This window comes from Lagopus leucura, unplaced genomic scaffold, assembly GCF_019238085.1.
Source record: "Lagopus leucura isolate 7727_CA_CO unplaced genomic scaffold, USGS_WTPT01 Super-Scaffold_100004, whole genome shotgun sequence".
In the NCBI taxonomy this organism is placed as follows: Eukaryota; Metazoa; Chordata; class Aves; order Galliformes; family Phasianidae; genus Lagopus; species Lagopus leucura.
This window is the reverse complement of record NW_024962264.1, coordinates 15,687,234-15,704,864: the sequence shown is the minus strand read 5'-3', so window position 1 is coordinate 15,704,864 and position 17,631 is coordinate 15,687,234. Positions and strand designations below refer to the sequence as shown.

General features: G+C 37.7%; 1 protein-coding gene across 2 annotated transcripts in view; it reads right to left on the bottom strand.

The window, feature by feature from the left end:
• Positions 1 to 17,631, bottom strand: part of MMRN1 (multimerin 1) — a 51,217-nt gene that overhangs the window by 10,296 nt on the left and 23,290 nt on the right. For both annotated transcript variants that reach the window (XR_006179068.1, XM_042872107.1), the window contains exons 3-6: positions 15,517 to 15,623; positions 10,279 to 10,377; positions 7,476 to 7,649; positions 1,115 to 3,097 (exon numbers count right to left, since the gene is read on the bottom strand). Coding sequence is in view for 1 of the 2 variants with exons in the window: in XM_042872107.1 (XP_042728041.1) it covers positions 1,115 to 3,097; positions 7,476 to 7,649; positions 10,279 to 10,377; positions 15,517 to 15,623 (2,363 nt within the window). In the remaining variant the exon portion in view is untranslated. The remainder of the gene's footprint in view (positions 1 to 1,114; positions 3,098 to 7,475; positions 7,650 to 10,278; positions 10,378 to 15,516; positions 15,624 to 17,631) is intronic.

Below are 17,631 nucleotides of genomic sequence, written 5' to 3'. Positions count from 1 at the left end.
ACTTCAGCAGAAGTCAAGATACTCGTGGGATTAAGGTGTTAATAAGCATCCTTCCACTGCATACTGTAATGACTGTTCCTAGCACAGGTGGAAAAGAAAAGGAAGGGAAGGATGGAGGGCAAGCTTGCAGAATAACAATACTGGCAGCTCTCCCTACCCCCTGTCTGCTCAGAACCAAGACCAAATAAAGTTTTGGAGATGTTCTTAACTTTAAGAATGCTGTACAGAAAGGATTTAGGTCTGGGTCCTAATAAGTATCTGGACACTTGCCTATATTTGCTCTATCCTGCTTATTTGAATCTGAATGAGCTTCCTTCTAAGTATTCCTAGTCACTTAACCACTTTTCATTTTATGTACTTTGCCAGAAAAGATATTTTCATAAAGCATGTTTCTCACAGCAGTGATGCCAGAAGGCATAAATCAAAGTATTGTTATGAAATCATCCATATGAATTCATTTCTTACGATCATGTTTGAATTTAAACATTTGAAAGCCAACCACACTCAAGAGTCAAACCTACTTCATGGCCTAACTCTTGATTCTGCAAGGATACTGTTAAAACTGTAGCTTCACTAATAATCTTAGTGAAGTTCTGAAGGAGCTGGCAAAAGCCATGTTGCAATCATTTGGTGTATTCACTTGTTTAGTATTTATAATACTTTTCATCCCTACTGATGCTGCAAGGCACTGATGCAACTCCAGATTTCTCCTTCAATGTGCATGCTTTCACAGAAATTGTTAATTGATATGCAGGCACAAAGTCTTGCAGTTTAGATTTTGTCTAAATTGTCAGTTAGGTTTGAAAGGTCAGGTTTTCAGCTGAGTATATGCATACACGTAGCTTAAATAGATCAAACACATATTAAGGAAAAATTATAAGGAGCTTCTGGATGACTTCATGTAGAAGAAAAAAATCTTCTTGCAAGCAAGAGAATAGAGCAACCTCAGATTCCCTTGAGACACTTTCCATGGCATTCTTTTAAGTCTTTACTCACCTTAAATCAAGTTCTTATGCCACCTGTGTTATAGCTACTTTATTTACTCAGTTCATCACAGTGGTTGCTTAAGACCGCTACAAAAGAGCCAAATTCTGCATAGGCTAAAAAATGTTACCTGAATCTATGGTATTATCTGTATTTCTCTGACTTCGGCTTGTCAGACTCATGGTGATGTTTGCTGCTCCTTTTTTCACTGGAACTGGTTTCTTCATAGTTGGTTTCACTTGCTTCTGAAGTTTGGTGACATTGTTTATTGCACTTGCCACCGACGTGTCAACATGCTGTGTTAAATTTGTCAGGATAGCCCCTGCTTTTATCTCGAGCACAGACTCAATGAGCTCTTGGAGTCCTCTGTGCAGCAGAGGAATATCTGGCTGAGCAAGCTGAATTAGTACAGGTATACTTGCATTCACTTTCTGGATGCTGCTGTTGGCATCTTGACACAACCCCCAGGCTTCATGTGCAGTCTTGTTCAGAAGTAGGATACCGTTTGAGAAACGGATTGACTTTGTTTCCAAGGCCTTAATTCTGGAAGTCAGTGACTGGAGCTGAAGTGAGGCTGCTTGCTCTTTCTCTGCCAAAGCAGCCTTAGTTTTTTTCTGTGAAACACAGTTATTTGCCAAAAACTTGGAAATTTTTGACTCCGCAACCAGGAGACGAACCTCAAGGTCCTTTGATGCCTCCAGAGAGTCAAATAGCTTTTCTTCCAGGCGAGTGATATCCTGTTGTTGATTGTTCATTTTTGATGATGTTTCATTTAAAATATAGTAAATTCTTCTAAAATTGTGAAGGATAGTTTTGTCAGACTCTACACGTGGGAGATCAGAAAGCAATGGAACTACTTGTGAAGTGAATTCATGCTTCTGCTTGCTAGTATGCGATGTCCAGATGGATTCATTCAACTGTTGGAACTGGGAAAGGAAAGACAACAGGCTGTCCAGCTTCTCAGCCCTGCCACAGCAGACCTCAGTCTCATTTTTCAGAACATATAACATATCTTTATGTACATAATTGTCTTGAATAGAATCAATAGCACTGTTGATTATTATCATGGTCTTGTTTAATCCATCTTCTATTTCCACAGAGCAGTCATTCATATGACTCTCCAAGAACTCCTGATAATCCTGAGATTTGTTCTTAAGTTCTTCCTGAGTTTTTGAGAGTTCGTTAATGATAGAACTCATTCTGTTAACAACAGCTGTGAGGTTTTCAAGCTTCTCATTAATTGCTTCAGATTGGATTTGTTGTTCATACTCAGAAGTCAGACTAAAAGGTGGACCTTGTTCAATAAAGGGTTGCAGGATCTCCATATCATATGACAAATCATTAATTTGCTCATTCATTTTTTCCATCTTACTGTCCAGTGAAAGGACCAAATCAGACACACTTCTGTTTAGGACAACAACATTTTCTTGGGTTCCTGATAGCTGCATTTGGAAATCCTTTCTGCTCTCTGACAACATGTCATCACAGACTCCCAGAACAGAACCTCTCTGAATTTCCAGTGCAAGACTGAGGTTGCTAATTTTGTTATCCTGGACTCTTAAGTCATCATAGATCTGTAGTACTAGTAGGTCCTGTTTTTTCACCTTCTCATGCAGAGTAAACATGTACTCTGTAATATTGTACTCTGTTACTTCATCTTTTGAAGGCATGTTTTGTCTTGGAGATGCTTCAGCTGATAATAGTAGTTCATGAGCATCTCTCATTTCATTAAGGGTCCTATTTAAAGATTCATAATAAATGACGTTTCTTGACTGCTGATGCTTCAAGTTGTCTTCCAAGGATTTCTGCTTTTTCTGTAAAGCTTTCACAGGCTCTTCACAAATTAGGGTAATTTCCTCTTTCATCTGTACCATATGACTCTTCAGCTCCAAAATGTCGAGATTTGTTGGCCTCATGTCCTTCTCTAGAGAAAACTTTTGTTGGGTTTCATTTAGGTGCTTCGCTAATTGTTTCGTATTTTCAAGATCATTTGACAAACTAGACACAGTCTTGAAAATCTGAGCCATGTTCTCTAGCATTTCTCTTCGAAATACTTCTAACTGTTCTCTGACAATATCTTTGACTAACACATTAATACTCCTGGATTTGAGACCTTCAGGAAAAAAGCAGAAATAAGGAAAAAAAATCAAAACAATACTGTCAGCAATCTTTTTTTTTTTTTTTTTTCCAAAATTGTGAGCACACAATTGCTCTCAAGTGAGATATCCCCTCCAATTACCCACCCACAGAGCAAAATCTGTAACTGAGTAACACAAAGGACACTTTGTGTTGACTACTTGCTTGTAGTCTATTTTTTCCAGTGAAATCAGAGGGACTTTTTCTATTATTTTGAAAGGGCAAACTCAGACTCTGAATACACAGTGTCAACTTTGATTGCTTAGCTAAGCACTGAAATGAGGATATTTATGTTTTGTTGCTTATTCAGAATAAAACATGTCCTTTTTACACTTGGAAAGTAAAGGAAAAAAATCCTGCTTTATCAACAGTATGGTCAAGAAGAAGTGAAAGTAGACATTATTATTACCTTCCTGTTATGTCATACGTGGTAAGTGGTCATACAATTCTCTATATTGGAAAGAAGAATGAAAAATGGACTTGCTTGAATATTTAAAATTAGGATTTCACAACTGCTGCAAAAAGCAGACTAAGGTGCATGTATTTATTTACTTACTCTTTCACACTCTTAAAATAGCTCTTCAGAATACTAATCCTGAACAGCATTACACAGAGGTAAATGTGGAAATTCCGTTCCTGTGAAAAACGGGAATGTATGATTCCTGTATAGACTTAAGTGATTAAAAGTAGACAATTAAATGCTGTCCAACAAGACCAATGCATTAAAAAAAATTATATTCATACAGCAAGTATTCTGCTTCTCTGTAAAATTAGAATTTTTTTCCTTCACTTCCAGAAGTATCCTCTATAACCAATTAAATCATAGAATGGCAGGGGTTAGAAGGGACCTTAAAGATCATCTAGTTGTAGCCCCCAGGCTGTGGGAAGAGTTCCAATCACTTAATCAAGCAATGGATCAGGTTGACAAAAGCCCCATTCAACGTGGCTATAAACATCTCCAGGGATGGGGTACTCACTGCATATCTGGGCAACTTGTTTCAGTGCCTGACCACACTCTTAACTGGAAAATACTCAAGAGTGAAGATGCACTGGCAGCTGAGAGGAAGATACAACATAGCATTGAGAAGCAGAGCATGCAGAGGAACTCATTACCATAAGACGCTGGAAAGTATTTTACAAGACACAAGGAGCTATGAAGAAACGTGAGTGTGGAAAGAAACAAGGTTACTTTATTCCTTCTACAAGGAATCTATTACATTTCTTCATATCAGCAACAAATAGTGATGAGAGGCCATCCTGCTACAAAAGCTCTTCTACAGGATCTACGCTGTCCTTTCCTTTCTGTGGTTGTCCAGAACAGCAAAGCTCAGCACTGACTTCCAAACGTTATTATCAGGGATGGAGCCTGCCAAAACAGACAGCTTAGGGTTTGCTGCCCTTACCTACCAGCTGGGAAAACAAGGTGCCTAACAGGCAAGTGCCATTCTGAAGTTCACTCGTGGCTGCAGGAGCATGATTTTCCACGTATTTTTAAGCTTGAGCTCAGAATACAGAAGTTTGTTCACACATGCAACTCAATCTTTCTGTTGCTTACTGTGAAATAGAAAGGTCTAAACTGCCTGTGATCACTGAAGAACCCCTACACTTTCCAGGAGATTATTAATTTTCATTCTCTGACTGAAATACATACTGTGTAATTACTCTGTGTCAACATATACTCCCTTTGCATTTTCAATTAGTATTTGAAGAATAGCATGCAAAATAAATGTATGTACACAGGAGAATGAGCTGGGGTTATATATCCAGCTGTAAATGATATTTCTGACTTGAAGTAATTAATTCTTCATTCTTGAGTTCATCTTTAAATGAGCATGCATTTTAATTATGAAGGGAGTTTATAGAAAGTCATGATATGCATGAAATAAGGAAGAAAAAACAAGTAGAGATTATTAAATGGAAAATATAAAATTATTTTCTCTAAATAACTAAAAAGTAGAAACAGTCTAAGTACTGAAAAGTGTTTTATAAGCACAGAATGTTTCTCTAATCTACTCAGAGGAGAATATCAGTTATTAATGTGAATGTTGCCTCATAGCAACAGATGACAAGTTTGTAGAACCAAAATATATTAACAGAATAAAAAAAAAGTTCCGCAAATTGTACAGAATTATTCATCTACAGAGAAAAAAACAGATCTCACTCCCAACAAATCTCAATTAAAAAGCTGGACAGCCATTAGAATTTCTGTGACAAGAAAAAGGGTAAATAACGAATATGAAAAAGGAGGTGGAGATCATGGGAAGAAAATAAAAAGATAAGAAGGTAGAAGTCTGACTAACACAAAGCAACTACAGACTTAGTCATGCTTTGAAAGCATGTTGCTTCAGGATGGCAGTAGGAAAAACACTCAAGTGCTTTCTTCAGGCTGGCTTCTAAGTAAATATTTTAGCAACACCATGATGCACCTGTGGTGTGCATCTGTACTGTGTTAGAGAGAAGCTTGAAAACTCTTGCCAGCTTCTGTTACTTTAGTACATTCTGCACACTTGGAGTATGACAAAGCCATACTTGCTGGACAGAAATTGCAAAGTTGCCCTTGGACATTGTACATGTGAGCCAATAGCAATATGAATTGCTTCTGATCTGTTCTTCGAGATACCAGGTCAAGTATTATGAAAATTATCAATAATCCTATATAGGAAAAAGTTGACTCACTTGACTGGTGATAGAATCCCTAGCTATAGAGTACTCCTTCTCAGGAAGTAGCCTTCATCCAGGAGACATTTTCCCTTCTGAGGCTAACTTTTAAATGAGCCCAAGGAGGAATGGATCCAGAGACAACTCTTTCAAGTCAGGTAGAAAGCACAGGTGAATTGCTTGCATCTGTGCTTCCTAAGCAAGCCATTCTCACCACCTCCCCTTCAGCAGGTGCTCAAGGCTGTGACTTAACAGTTACCCTACACCTACATACAAGCCAAGAATAACCGGTATTGGAGCGTCCACAATGAAAGCAGTATTATCATTAGAACTGCTTGATTAGGGGGTATATTGAAAATATAAATTTTTAAAAAGCCAGCAATTGGAATTTCATTGAAGCAGGTATTAAAAAGAGCACGGTAGATGTAAACAATAAAGACCTGAAACACATCTGAAAACAAGTAGGAAAATAATGGGTTTCATACTGCGCATTTTAATTAAGACTAAGACCCTCAATATAGATATAAACAGGGAATAGATAAGCGGGAGCAAAAGACCTCTTGAAATAGTATCAAAATGACAGCTAGAATGAGCGGTGTACAAAAAAAGAATGAAGAGAAAGAAGAAAGGAAATGGAAAATATTCAATGACAAATTAAACGTATGCCCAAGGGTCAAGAATGCCATCTAGCAATATGTGGAGAGGTGAAAGCAGGTCACTGAGGGACGGGATAAATGTGATCCAGGGTACAAGAGAGCCATCTAGCATTAGGCATGAGCAACTCAGGAGACAGATGAGAGCTGAAAACGCAATGAGGCAACAACTGATAAATTCGAGGGAGATGCAAAATCACCTATTTTGTCATTTGGTTTTAACTCTACATAAAAAGTTCCAGTTGCTTCATGGTACTTTAAAACAATAGGTGGTCCTCTGGATTCTAAAACATATAATACAATCAATTTGAGAAACATTCCTTAGAGATGAGAAAATGAGTGCATATCAAGGGAAAGAAAGCTTAAGTACCAAAGTGTTTGATAAATATCATTTTTAGTTAGATAACAAACAGTTCTTGCTGTGGTATTCTCAAGGAAAGGATGCATATTTATGCTGAAAAATATCTGCTCAATCTTCTGATCCTTGGCCATGTCATTCTCATTTACCCAAAAGACAAAGGTAATTTCTTACTTGATTTTTAACTCATAAGTACAGAAGTTAATCAGAATTAGCCTAATATTGTCACAAAGGTAAATTATTCAGGAAGATGATATGTTGTAGATACAACTATAGGATTTCTTACATATTTCCCTTTCACATGTGAAGTACACATTGAAAAATATTACTTGCACTTAAGCATAAGAGCCAATACTACCTCCTTTAGCAGCAATCAAGTAAATAAAATGTAATAAGAATAACAATTACTTGCAGAAATTCAAAGTAAATAAAAATGTCTTCATAGCAGCTGAAGCTACCGCACAGATGATTCAACACACAACAACTTGTTTTTTTGTCTCCACGAAAGACACCATAACAAATGTTTAACCAAAAAAAAATTCCTCTAGTATGAAATAGAGCAAAAAAAAGATAGCGTTCATTCCAAATGCTTAACAATAGAGTAGACAGCCCATACATGTTTTTAACACCTTTTTTTCCTGGCACCTTTAACTGGTTGAGTGATTACATTCATTTATTTTTCTTACCTTTTAGAAAAGATTGGAAGCCTGTACCCTTATCTTCATTGATTTTGCCTTCCAGAGAAGACAGCATCTTGCTCAAATCATTCATGGCAGCAGCAATGTTGTCAACTTTCCTCTGTAGAAAAGTCAATTTCATTTCCTGGCTGCTAATATTTTCATTCATTTTTTGTGCAAGTGCTTCGTCAGGAAAGAAAAAAAAAAGAAGAAAAAAAAAGGACTGTTACAAAATTGTGGGGTGGAAAGAATATAATTGACTTCAAAGACATTAGTCAAGAACGCAGTGAAAAGTTTCTGAATTATCACCTTGAGCAAATCATCTCAATTTTTGTCATGTATCATGTATTAATGAAATTCAGCAGCACAGCAGCAGCTAATTACTAAGGCATCTGTATCCATCATTAAGCATTTATGATTCTAGAATAAGCCTGGAATGGTTTGCATATTTTAATCAGCTTAAAGCCATTTTTCCAACACCTAGCACCCCACCAAGGTTTTCAGACTAAATGAGAGTTAACTTCCTCCTTTACTGTAATCACAAAAGTATTGATTTTCACTTATCATTTATAACATCACAACTTCACAAGGCTTCTATCTGAAGGAATACATAATCTTTTCAGAGATGAGTTCAAAATAGAGATATAAAAATAGCTAATAGATAAATTACTTCAGAATAACCATTTGTCTGTCTTTAAAAAAAAAAAAAAAGACACCCAGCCTGTACAGTCAAGTTTATTTTAAGACCTCCTACATTTTTCCTGATATCTGTAATCTTTTCAGGTGCAAAAGAGCCTATCCGGATGCTTCTAAGGCAGGTAGCAGTAAAGAAAGACTTGGTCTTGCAAACTGAGACTCTGTGTGGCTCCAATTATCCACTCGAGTTTAACAGCTGACAGAAACAAGACTTAGTCTGCCATTTTCAGAAGATGCTAATTTAATTAAACACTTTCATTCCTGAAAGGAAAGCTATAAATTTCTTCCATATCCTTCAACAAATCAAACATACTATGACTTAATAAATTGCTATGCAAGAGATTCTTTAACAATGCATGTGAGTATTTATTAGCGTAAATTTACAGTATTGGTACTGATCTTATGCCGCTTTTCATTAAGGGACCACTGTCTTTTCCCATGGCTGTAAACAGTCATAAATCAGCAATCACAGACACATGCTTAGAGTCAAAAGCTGAAGGCACAGGGGCCTAAAAACTACAACAAGAAAAACCAAGTTACACATAGAAGAGCATTTTCTTCTTACTAGACTTCAATTCTTTTCAATTCTAGTATGTAAAAACACTTTTGGGAAAACATCGACAGTTCACTAAATGCACCAAGTCAGTACGCACGAACTGTGCCAACACCTACAGAATGCTCTCCTGTGGAGGCACATTGATTGTACAACTCCTAATAGGTATATCCTGGTGAGTAAGACTGTTTCAGGTTAGGATGCTAGCCTATCCAGCCATTTTCTTTCCCCTTGGTCTCTACTTAGACATAAAGCTGTGATTATACATTAACTAAGCAGTTGAGTCTGCCTTGTCCTCACCTTTCCTCAGTATCATCATGAAGATAAGCCATTGGCAGATCGTTTTCGAATACTTTTTCTTATAACACTACTCTCTGGCATGGGCAGACAAATAGGTCTGCACACTTCTGCTCCTGGTTGAATTGTCACTGAGAGGAAGTGAACTGAGATCTTCACTGGCTGGTCTACAGCCATCAAAACTGATAATTGAACGATAATCTGCAGGGTGCACCAGTTTCTGCAGTTACATTTCTTGTGGTTCCTGCTGAAGAGAGTAGTCAAGCTGCACAAGTGAACCTGGAAATGTGGTTTATAAATGGCACAATGGCACTGCAGCAGCTGGAAACACAATCTGACTTTTAGTCCTGACAGCAGCTGATGGAGTGACAGACCAGGGCAGTCAGATAATCCTGGCCCCAGGTTTTATTTTCAGGATTGGCAACCAGACTAGATTCCAATTTCAAATTGATCTAATTTCATTTTAAAATCACTGAAAACAAATTAACGTGGAGATTTAATTTGAGATTTCAGTTTGAGTTATTTTTAGACTAGGATTACTACTAGAAGAAGTGGCCCTGCTTCATGCTTCATTGATCAGGCTCATTTCTTCATGAGTCCTGGCTGCCTGACTAGACACCATCTTCCTCCTTCCTGCTCTAGGAAAGTTGGTTATTCACACAATATCACTGAAGTACAAGAATCTTTACCTTTTTAACTCCCATTTGAAACTACTACTCCTTATCTCCGTGCTATGTTCAGCCTTCCCTTCTCCTGCCCATCCTTTGTGATTTTTCTCTTTCTTGTTACTTGAAGTGTAGTACATACATGGCCATAAACACATACAAACATTCTATCTCCTTAAAGCCATGTGGCAGTCTGCATTCTGACACACTGCTCACAAAGCATGCACGACTATCCCAAAATCAGTGCAGTATACTGGCAATTGGAGTACACTGACCTGATGACATATCTTATTATCTGGTTCCCCTAAATGTTTTAGGATAAAGGCCAATCACATGACTGATGAAAACAGTGTACATCACCACATTTTCTCTTACAATTCAGTGCTGGTTTACACTAACAGACTTTGTTTTTCTGCTAGTTCATTTAGCTTCATAATGCAGCAGTTTAAATACTGTAATTGAACAAATTTTACAAATGCTCTTAGCTTAGTCATGCTAAGTTGCAAGTAACTTCACATCTTTTTATTAAGTCAATCACCGTTCTCTGGTAATGTTAGGAAGAGGAAAGTGTTTAAAGATGAAATCAGTTGTAACAGCTGACCTGGCCCACTAGGCTCCTGTGTAGCTCCTGGTGTCATCTCACTGAGAGTCCTGCTGCTTTCAGCCTGAGTGCTGTGCAGAAGCGATTGACGTTCTTGAGCTAAGAGATGGACAAAAAGGAAAGGAAGCAAGAAAAACAATGTACTAAATCAGTATTCGGAATCAATTGCTTTCCCTCTGTGTCCTATACTAAGTTTACTAAACACAGAAATAACTGCAGATTAGCCCTTATAACAGAGTGCAGGACTACATCTAAATGAATATAGTGAACAGTTCTATAAATGGCTTCCTAAGATTTATGAGAGTTGGTGTTAGTACTAAAAGGTCAAAACTAGAATGAACAGCACATGGAAGTACACAGAGCTAAAAATTCTGGGGGAAGACTTGATGTCAATATAAAACAAATGCAAAGACAATACAAAAGAAGTCAGCAATAATTGATAGTGGTTTTTTTTCAGATTACACAACTCTTCACATCTTAGATGTTACTCAATAAATATGATGGCATTGCAGTACCTGAAAAATGAAAACTGCTACAAAATGTAATCTAATTCCAGACTCTAATAAGTATCATCTGATATATGTGACAGGTACGTACATTGAAGTTCAGGAAGGTTGAGAGTTTGTTAATATTTTCTCTGGTCACGGCAGACAAGATATTCTGCTCTTATTTTAAATCTCAATTCAAAGATCCAAGAGCCCTTGTTAAAAAGTTGGATTTATGTTATTTTCTCAGCATTACTATTGGGGAAACTGAGGTCTAGAAAAGTAAACTGTCTTCCCCCCAGAAACATGAGCAACAACTGATGGACCTAAGAAAAAAAAAAAAAAAAAAAGAGATTTCCATTTTCATTATTTAGTTCTCTAGCCATTAAGCTTAACAGTGTTACTCCCCTTCCATTAAAATGGAAAAAATAATGATATTTGTACATAGTAATGCACATTGTAACCTTCCTAGTGTAAATTCATACCAATTTTTTTATGCTTCTTCAAAATCTATTTTGAAGTGGCTGCTGTTCCAGTTGGAGCACATCTGAGGAATGTCACAGATATGATTTTCTGCTTTTATTATGATCGAAGCAGATGAAGTTGGGTATGGTGACATTACCCTCCAGTTCAAATATTAAAACCTAGCCTGGCCATAATGTGAGTTACCAAGGAAACAGAATTAAATGCTGAATCAAAAAATTCTCCATGTCCCATCAGCCTCCTGGCAGTGTGCTCAAGGATCAATAGATTATTACACTGAAGGATAAGGAGCTTGAGGTTATAAATTAAGGGAGAAAGAAACAATTAGAACAGAGATTCATCAAGGAGAATTATAATATGACTGAAAATTTCATTAAATCTACTGAAATTGCCCGAGAAAAAGTATAAAATCTTCAGCTACAATTTCAATAGCTTCTGTTATCTTTCTGTGGCATGGTTATTGACAGGAGTCAACTGCTTGAATTTTACCCAATTCATTACACGAGTTATCAGTTGCTGACGTGATGATATCATCTACGACAAGGGAGTCAATTACTTGACAGTGATAAAGACCAGCTGATCAGTGTTCTTTTATTCTTTCATTTACTGATGCTTCTGTTGCTCTAAATATATTCACCACCACCACTTCTGAAATAGACACAGATTTTTTTTCTATATTATCCATCTTATCTTCTATCTTACCCATTAAGTCAAGTGCCTCATTCACAGCTATACTGTGCAGAATACCCAAGCCCTTACAGTTATTTTTATTTGCTTTAAGAGCATCAAGGCTAGGTATTTATCACTGCACGCTTGTTTACTAATGCTTTGAACTGTTCAGATAACCTAATCCCTGTAAAACCCAGGACATACATATAACAGCGGTGGAGAAAACCAGTAAAGGAGCAAACCTCCACACTTCTAACCACACCACGGACTGTAACCAGTAATTCACACACATGCACACAACTGAACAACACGACGCAGAGAGAATACCTCATACCAGTTATGAAATTGCATCACTGTCTATAAAATGTGTTGGTCAGACAGACTCAGATTCAGGAATATCATTTGCTAAGCTCATAACAGCCACTGGCAATATAGCTCACATCATTCTTCTCCAGTGGCTCAGATGTTTTCCAAAGGAACCACACTGACAGAAATGTTTCATGTTCATTGTTCCCACAGCTGAGATCCCCATCCCAGACGCCAAAAAGCAGAAGATGAGACAGAAGCACCAGACTAAAACACCAACACACATATCCTTAAGTTTGAAATAACCATTAAATAACTTGAAACAGGATATGCTACACTCAGTTAAAGCTAAAATGAGAAAATACAAAACCAAAAATAGACTTCCTTATCTACCCTACAGGTGTAATTTACAGTAAGAAAGCAACATTAATAAAAAAAAAAAAATTAAAAAAAAAAAAAAAAGGCAGCATTTCAGAAGGCTGAGTGACAAGTAGCCTCCAGGAGCTCCCAGTTCCTCCAGGAGCTTCAGCATGTTTAGCAGTCCCCAATATAAGCTAAAGCACATAGGAATCTAACACCAGGCTCCTAACATTGAATGTATCAGCCTAGATGTATAATTCATTGTCACATGCATTTTTAAACACAGCATGCAAAATGATTTCAAGGAATATTAAAAATATGAAAATTGGATCTTTTCCTCTCAATATATTTTTGATTAGTCAGAAGTGACTTAAGGGGAACCCCTCTGGGGAGTTACGTAGCTTCTCCATATTCCCTCTCCAGGCACTCCTGTGCCTGAAGATGAATTGCTACCTTTTGTGCCTTCAGCTCACCCCATACTGAGGACAGCACTTGCTCGTGTGCAGAACGTTTTACAGCCATCTGCTGGAGAAATGACATCACTACCAAGCAAGAGAATTTAGCTCTAACAATGGCTACACTATTGTCAGCCATTTCAAGAACAAGCTCTCTGCTCTAAGCCACAGCTAGGTTCGGGGGAAATGAATTATTGCACATCACCTCACCCCACAGCAAAGCTGATACATTACACAGTGTTCATAAACCCTATGTCCATGAATGAACTGGAATTTCTGTCACACCCCAAAACATTTGTGCACACGTGCCCTTTTCTCCAGCTTACAGATGAAAAGTTGTCTCCAGCTTGAGGATAAAAAGTTAAAATAAAGCTGTGCTTAGTAATAACACGCCACAAACTGTGCAACTCATATTTGACAAGGCCTTCCTTTTTGGCACTCGTTTGTTGGTTTGTCCACACTGTGCTGTTCCACAAGACTTAAAGGAATCATGTCCTGTTTTTTATTTATTAAAAAAAGTAGTTCTTGTAAAAGTACATGGTCCATGGTAGAAAAGGATATGTGCCTTGTTCACTTCAGTAATGCGTTCTTGCCAAATGAGAGGAGGAAACTGATATTAACACCTTTCCAGCAGCTCTTCTGTATCACTCACTACTCCATTACCTGCAGGGTACCAGTACCCAGTCAGTCACACAGCAACTACCAAGTAGAGTTCGCCAAAGTCTAGGAATAGGTATCACATGGAGACAAGTTTTTCCCCTCCCTAGACTGTCAGACAGATCATTATGTCCCCTCAGCAGAGAAATTCTTCATTAGATGGTCACGATGTTAAACAGATTGAGTGCAGAGAGACCAAGGGGAGGTTTCAAGAATTCTGAGGAGTCACTGTCTGATTTTTATAATGTCTCTCTCCCTGCTGCTGTAGAAACAGAGCGCACGAAGACAAAGCTATCGGGCTCGCAATTGTTCAAGTTCATTAGCTGGTGCCCTTTCATGAGAACTGAGTAATACAGGAAGGGCCTGTGCTGGTAGTCTGCTCCTCATGTGAAGAAGCATTCCAGAAACAGGGAAAAGGAGCACTTCTGACATAACAGCTTTCTTCTGCATTTCTTTAAGCACTTCTAAAAGCATTAATTAATTAAATATCCCAGAGCCCTTGTGAGATAAGTGCATCTCAATTTTCTAGATGAGTAAGCTTGGATATGCAGATTATAAGCGGCTTCCCCAAGTTATTCAGCAACTCGTAAGAGCTTTGAAAATAGAACCCAGGAGATGTCGTTTCAAACCCACTCCTTTAACATTTGACAACATATTCCTTTATTCTCACTTGCACAGATGCCACTACTGTTTGAGTTAATAGCTTTTTTCCTGGACAGTGCTCCCATGTTGTTTTGATGTCTTTTCAATTTGATCAGCTGTACTTTGCCCCTTTAATAAGCATTTTTAAATCTATTTTTTCTAATGTTTGCATTATTTTATTTTTAACAGCACGCTTATAAAACATCTTAACTGTGCTCACTGGACAGCCTTGCTGACGGGCTGTATCCTGTGTCAATATCCGACTGCACACTCAGCTGCACAGAACAGAGTTCTGTGCCTGTTGAGGTTCTGGCTCTTGCCGCACTGAAATTCCCTCCTGGATGTGAACAGTGATTTCTCTTCATTTCTCTACATTAATTTTTAATCACAACCCCTTCTTTACCACTGCTGATTGAACTCCCTATCACATGTAATGGCCTTTCTTGTAATATTCATTCATTTAAAATATGTATGCTGATGTCATATCTTATTTTTCAAGGGCAGCTTTTTTAAAGGCTAGCAGCAAAGAAATAACTATTACACAGACATTAAACTATGCTATGTTAAAAGCATATTTGACCACCAGGGCAGGGCTAAAGTGTTCTGTTCCGCCAAAAAAAAAAAAAAAAGCCAAAGTTAAACATGTATTGCACAATATCAAGTAAAATTAACTTACCACTGAACCAAACAACAAATTTCCTACTCAATGCAAAGGAAAACAAAGTTATCACATTATTTTACTGAATGTGTCGAATATATTTTTAGCGACAAGCTAAAAGAAAAAAGGGTGACAGTGCTGCGGACAGATTTTATAGCAAATACTCAAGGGAGGACCTGGGTTTAAATATTCCAGCACTGCAGAACTCAATAATCAAAAGGTCAAAAGTAGAGAAGCCCTGAAATCAACCTCATATTTGAGCAAAATGGAATTAGGCTGAAGACATTATGAGTTTTAGAGAGGAAGAAAGGAAATGGCATTTTGCTTAAGCTGCTGTGGAAGCTCACATACACAGAAGAGTCAACACACAAAAGCATTTTAGCCTAGCATGCATTTTTCCTGGTTTTGAATTAAGAGAAGGAACCATATTGATTTTTAGCATAGCCATTTACTTACAAGTAAGACTGAACTGCTTTCTTTTGTTGAAGTTAATGGGTTTCAAATCAGTGCATCTCCCACCCACCTTTTGGTAGGCAATTTTGCCCAATGTATCCAGGACAGCACTTCCACTCCAGCGATGTTACTATTTTATGTTCAACTCTATAGGCTTGGTGTGTTGTTGTCCGGGACCTGTAAAACAAAACTACTTTAAACCTGTTTTATGTAATGGTACAGGAGATGTAGGATCCACCTACACCTACGTTACGGTTTTTTTTTTTCATGTTTCCTCTCATTAACTGCTTGAAACTAAAAATGAAGCCTAGCTACGAGCTGGTGTTTCAACAGCAATTGGAGTGTTAGTACTGCAACCTCCAAATAACCCAAATAGACAAAACTTTCCTTTAAGATCTGTTTAGCGCTGTCAGGTTTCTTCCTGGAATGTATCACCCAGGAATTAAATATTATTAACTGTTATTACAATTAATAACTACTAAGCTGGACAGAGCGATTCTAATATACAATTATGGAATCACATTTCCTTTGAAATCATTTCATCAAAAACATTTCTGATGAATTTATGCTAAACCAGACCATATTAAGTACATACTGGAAGCCTCTTGTTTCTGATTCAACTCATATCCTGGGTAGTATCAAGAGAAAAGTGATTAGCAGGTCAAGGGAAGAGATTCTGCCCATCTGCTCTTGTGAGACCTCATGTGGAGTACTGTGTCCAGCAGGACAGACATAGAGCTGTTGGAGCGGGTCCAAAGGAGGGCCACAAAAATGACTAGAGGGCTGCAGAAACTCCCCTACAGCAATAGGCTGAGAGACCTGGGGCTATTCAAGAAGAGAAAGTTCTGGAGCTCCTTATAGCAGCCCTCCATGACTTGAATAGTGCCTAGGAAAGCTAGAGATGGACTGAGGAGAAATATCTTCAAATTGGAAGAGGGTAGATTTAGACTAGAAATCAGGAAGAACTTCTTTACTGCGAAGGTGGTGAGACACTGGCACAGGTTGCCCAGCGATTTTGTGGATGCCTTCTCCCTGTAAGCATTCAAGGCCAGGTTGGATGGGGCTGTGAGCAACCTGGTCTTCGAGACGTGTCCCTACCTATAGCACAGGTGGGAACTAGATGGCCCTACAGGTCCCTTCCAACCCAAACCACTCTTTCGAAATACTTGTAGAATCACGAAGATTATAGACGTATAAATCTGATAAAACATTAAAATTTCCAGTCTGTAAGTTGAAGCAAGCAGGGTATAGCTACGCAATCGTGATACCTCAGTTCTTACAGTTAAAGTAGGTAACCGCACAATCAGTAGCAATTTTGTGTTCTAACACATTCTGTATGCCCCTCACTTCTTTACTCCATCACTTCTAATCTCTTTCTGAAATTAAGTCATTTTAGAATGAATACACATCAAAAGAGCATACTGAAGAAATGTGCTAATGTACGCCCATTTGCTTCTCTTAAATATGTTTGAATAAAGAAGAATTTCAGATAGTTCTGCTGGTTGCTAAACACTACCATTAAAACACTTTAGAGCTCAGAAAATGCAAAGAACCCTTCCAGACACATAATCCCTGTTGAAATCACTCCAGAAAGGGGGCAAATTTGGAAACTGTCAGACCAAATAAATACAGTCCCAAAGAATTTAAGTATGTACGTATATATACACACACACACACACCCCTCCTTGTTTTACACAGGAGCTAATCTTGTCAGCCTTTCATAAGGAATGCAAAAGCATATATTAAAATGTATAGCATATTTGCTCATTTTTGAACTGCTTTGCCTCTAAGAACTTTCCAGTAGTAAGAACTCACTAAAGATCAAGGTGAACTGAAATCAAGCTTGGTCCTCTCAATTATTTCACTGTGTATGTGTTCTTTCTTTGCAATAGAACTGCCTTGTTCTATATTAGCGTAACCAGTCCCTGAAAGTACTCATAAAAATGAAGTGTCCATGAAGGGAGTTAATCAGGAAGAGATACTGCAGAAATAGCTTTCCACATAGACAAGTCCCAGAAGTATATATAGCAAACTAAGTTACATGAGCAGCCCAAGGAAATCATTAAAATGAAAAAAATAAGTAAAAATCATAGTTATTGCAAATCTATCAGATTGAATAAGAAAAAAAGCTGCCAACACTGCAACCACAGGGCTTACCCCACAATTTTGATATACAATTAATTAT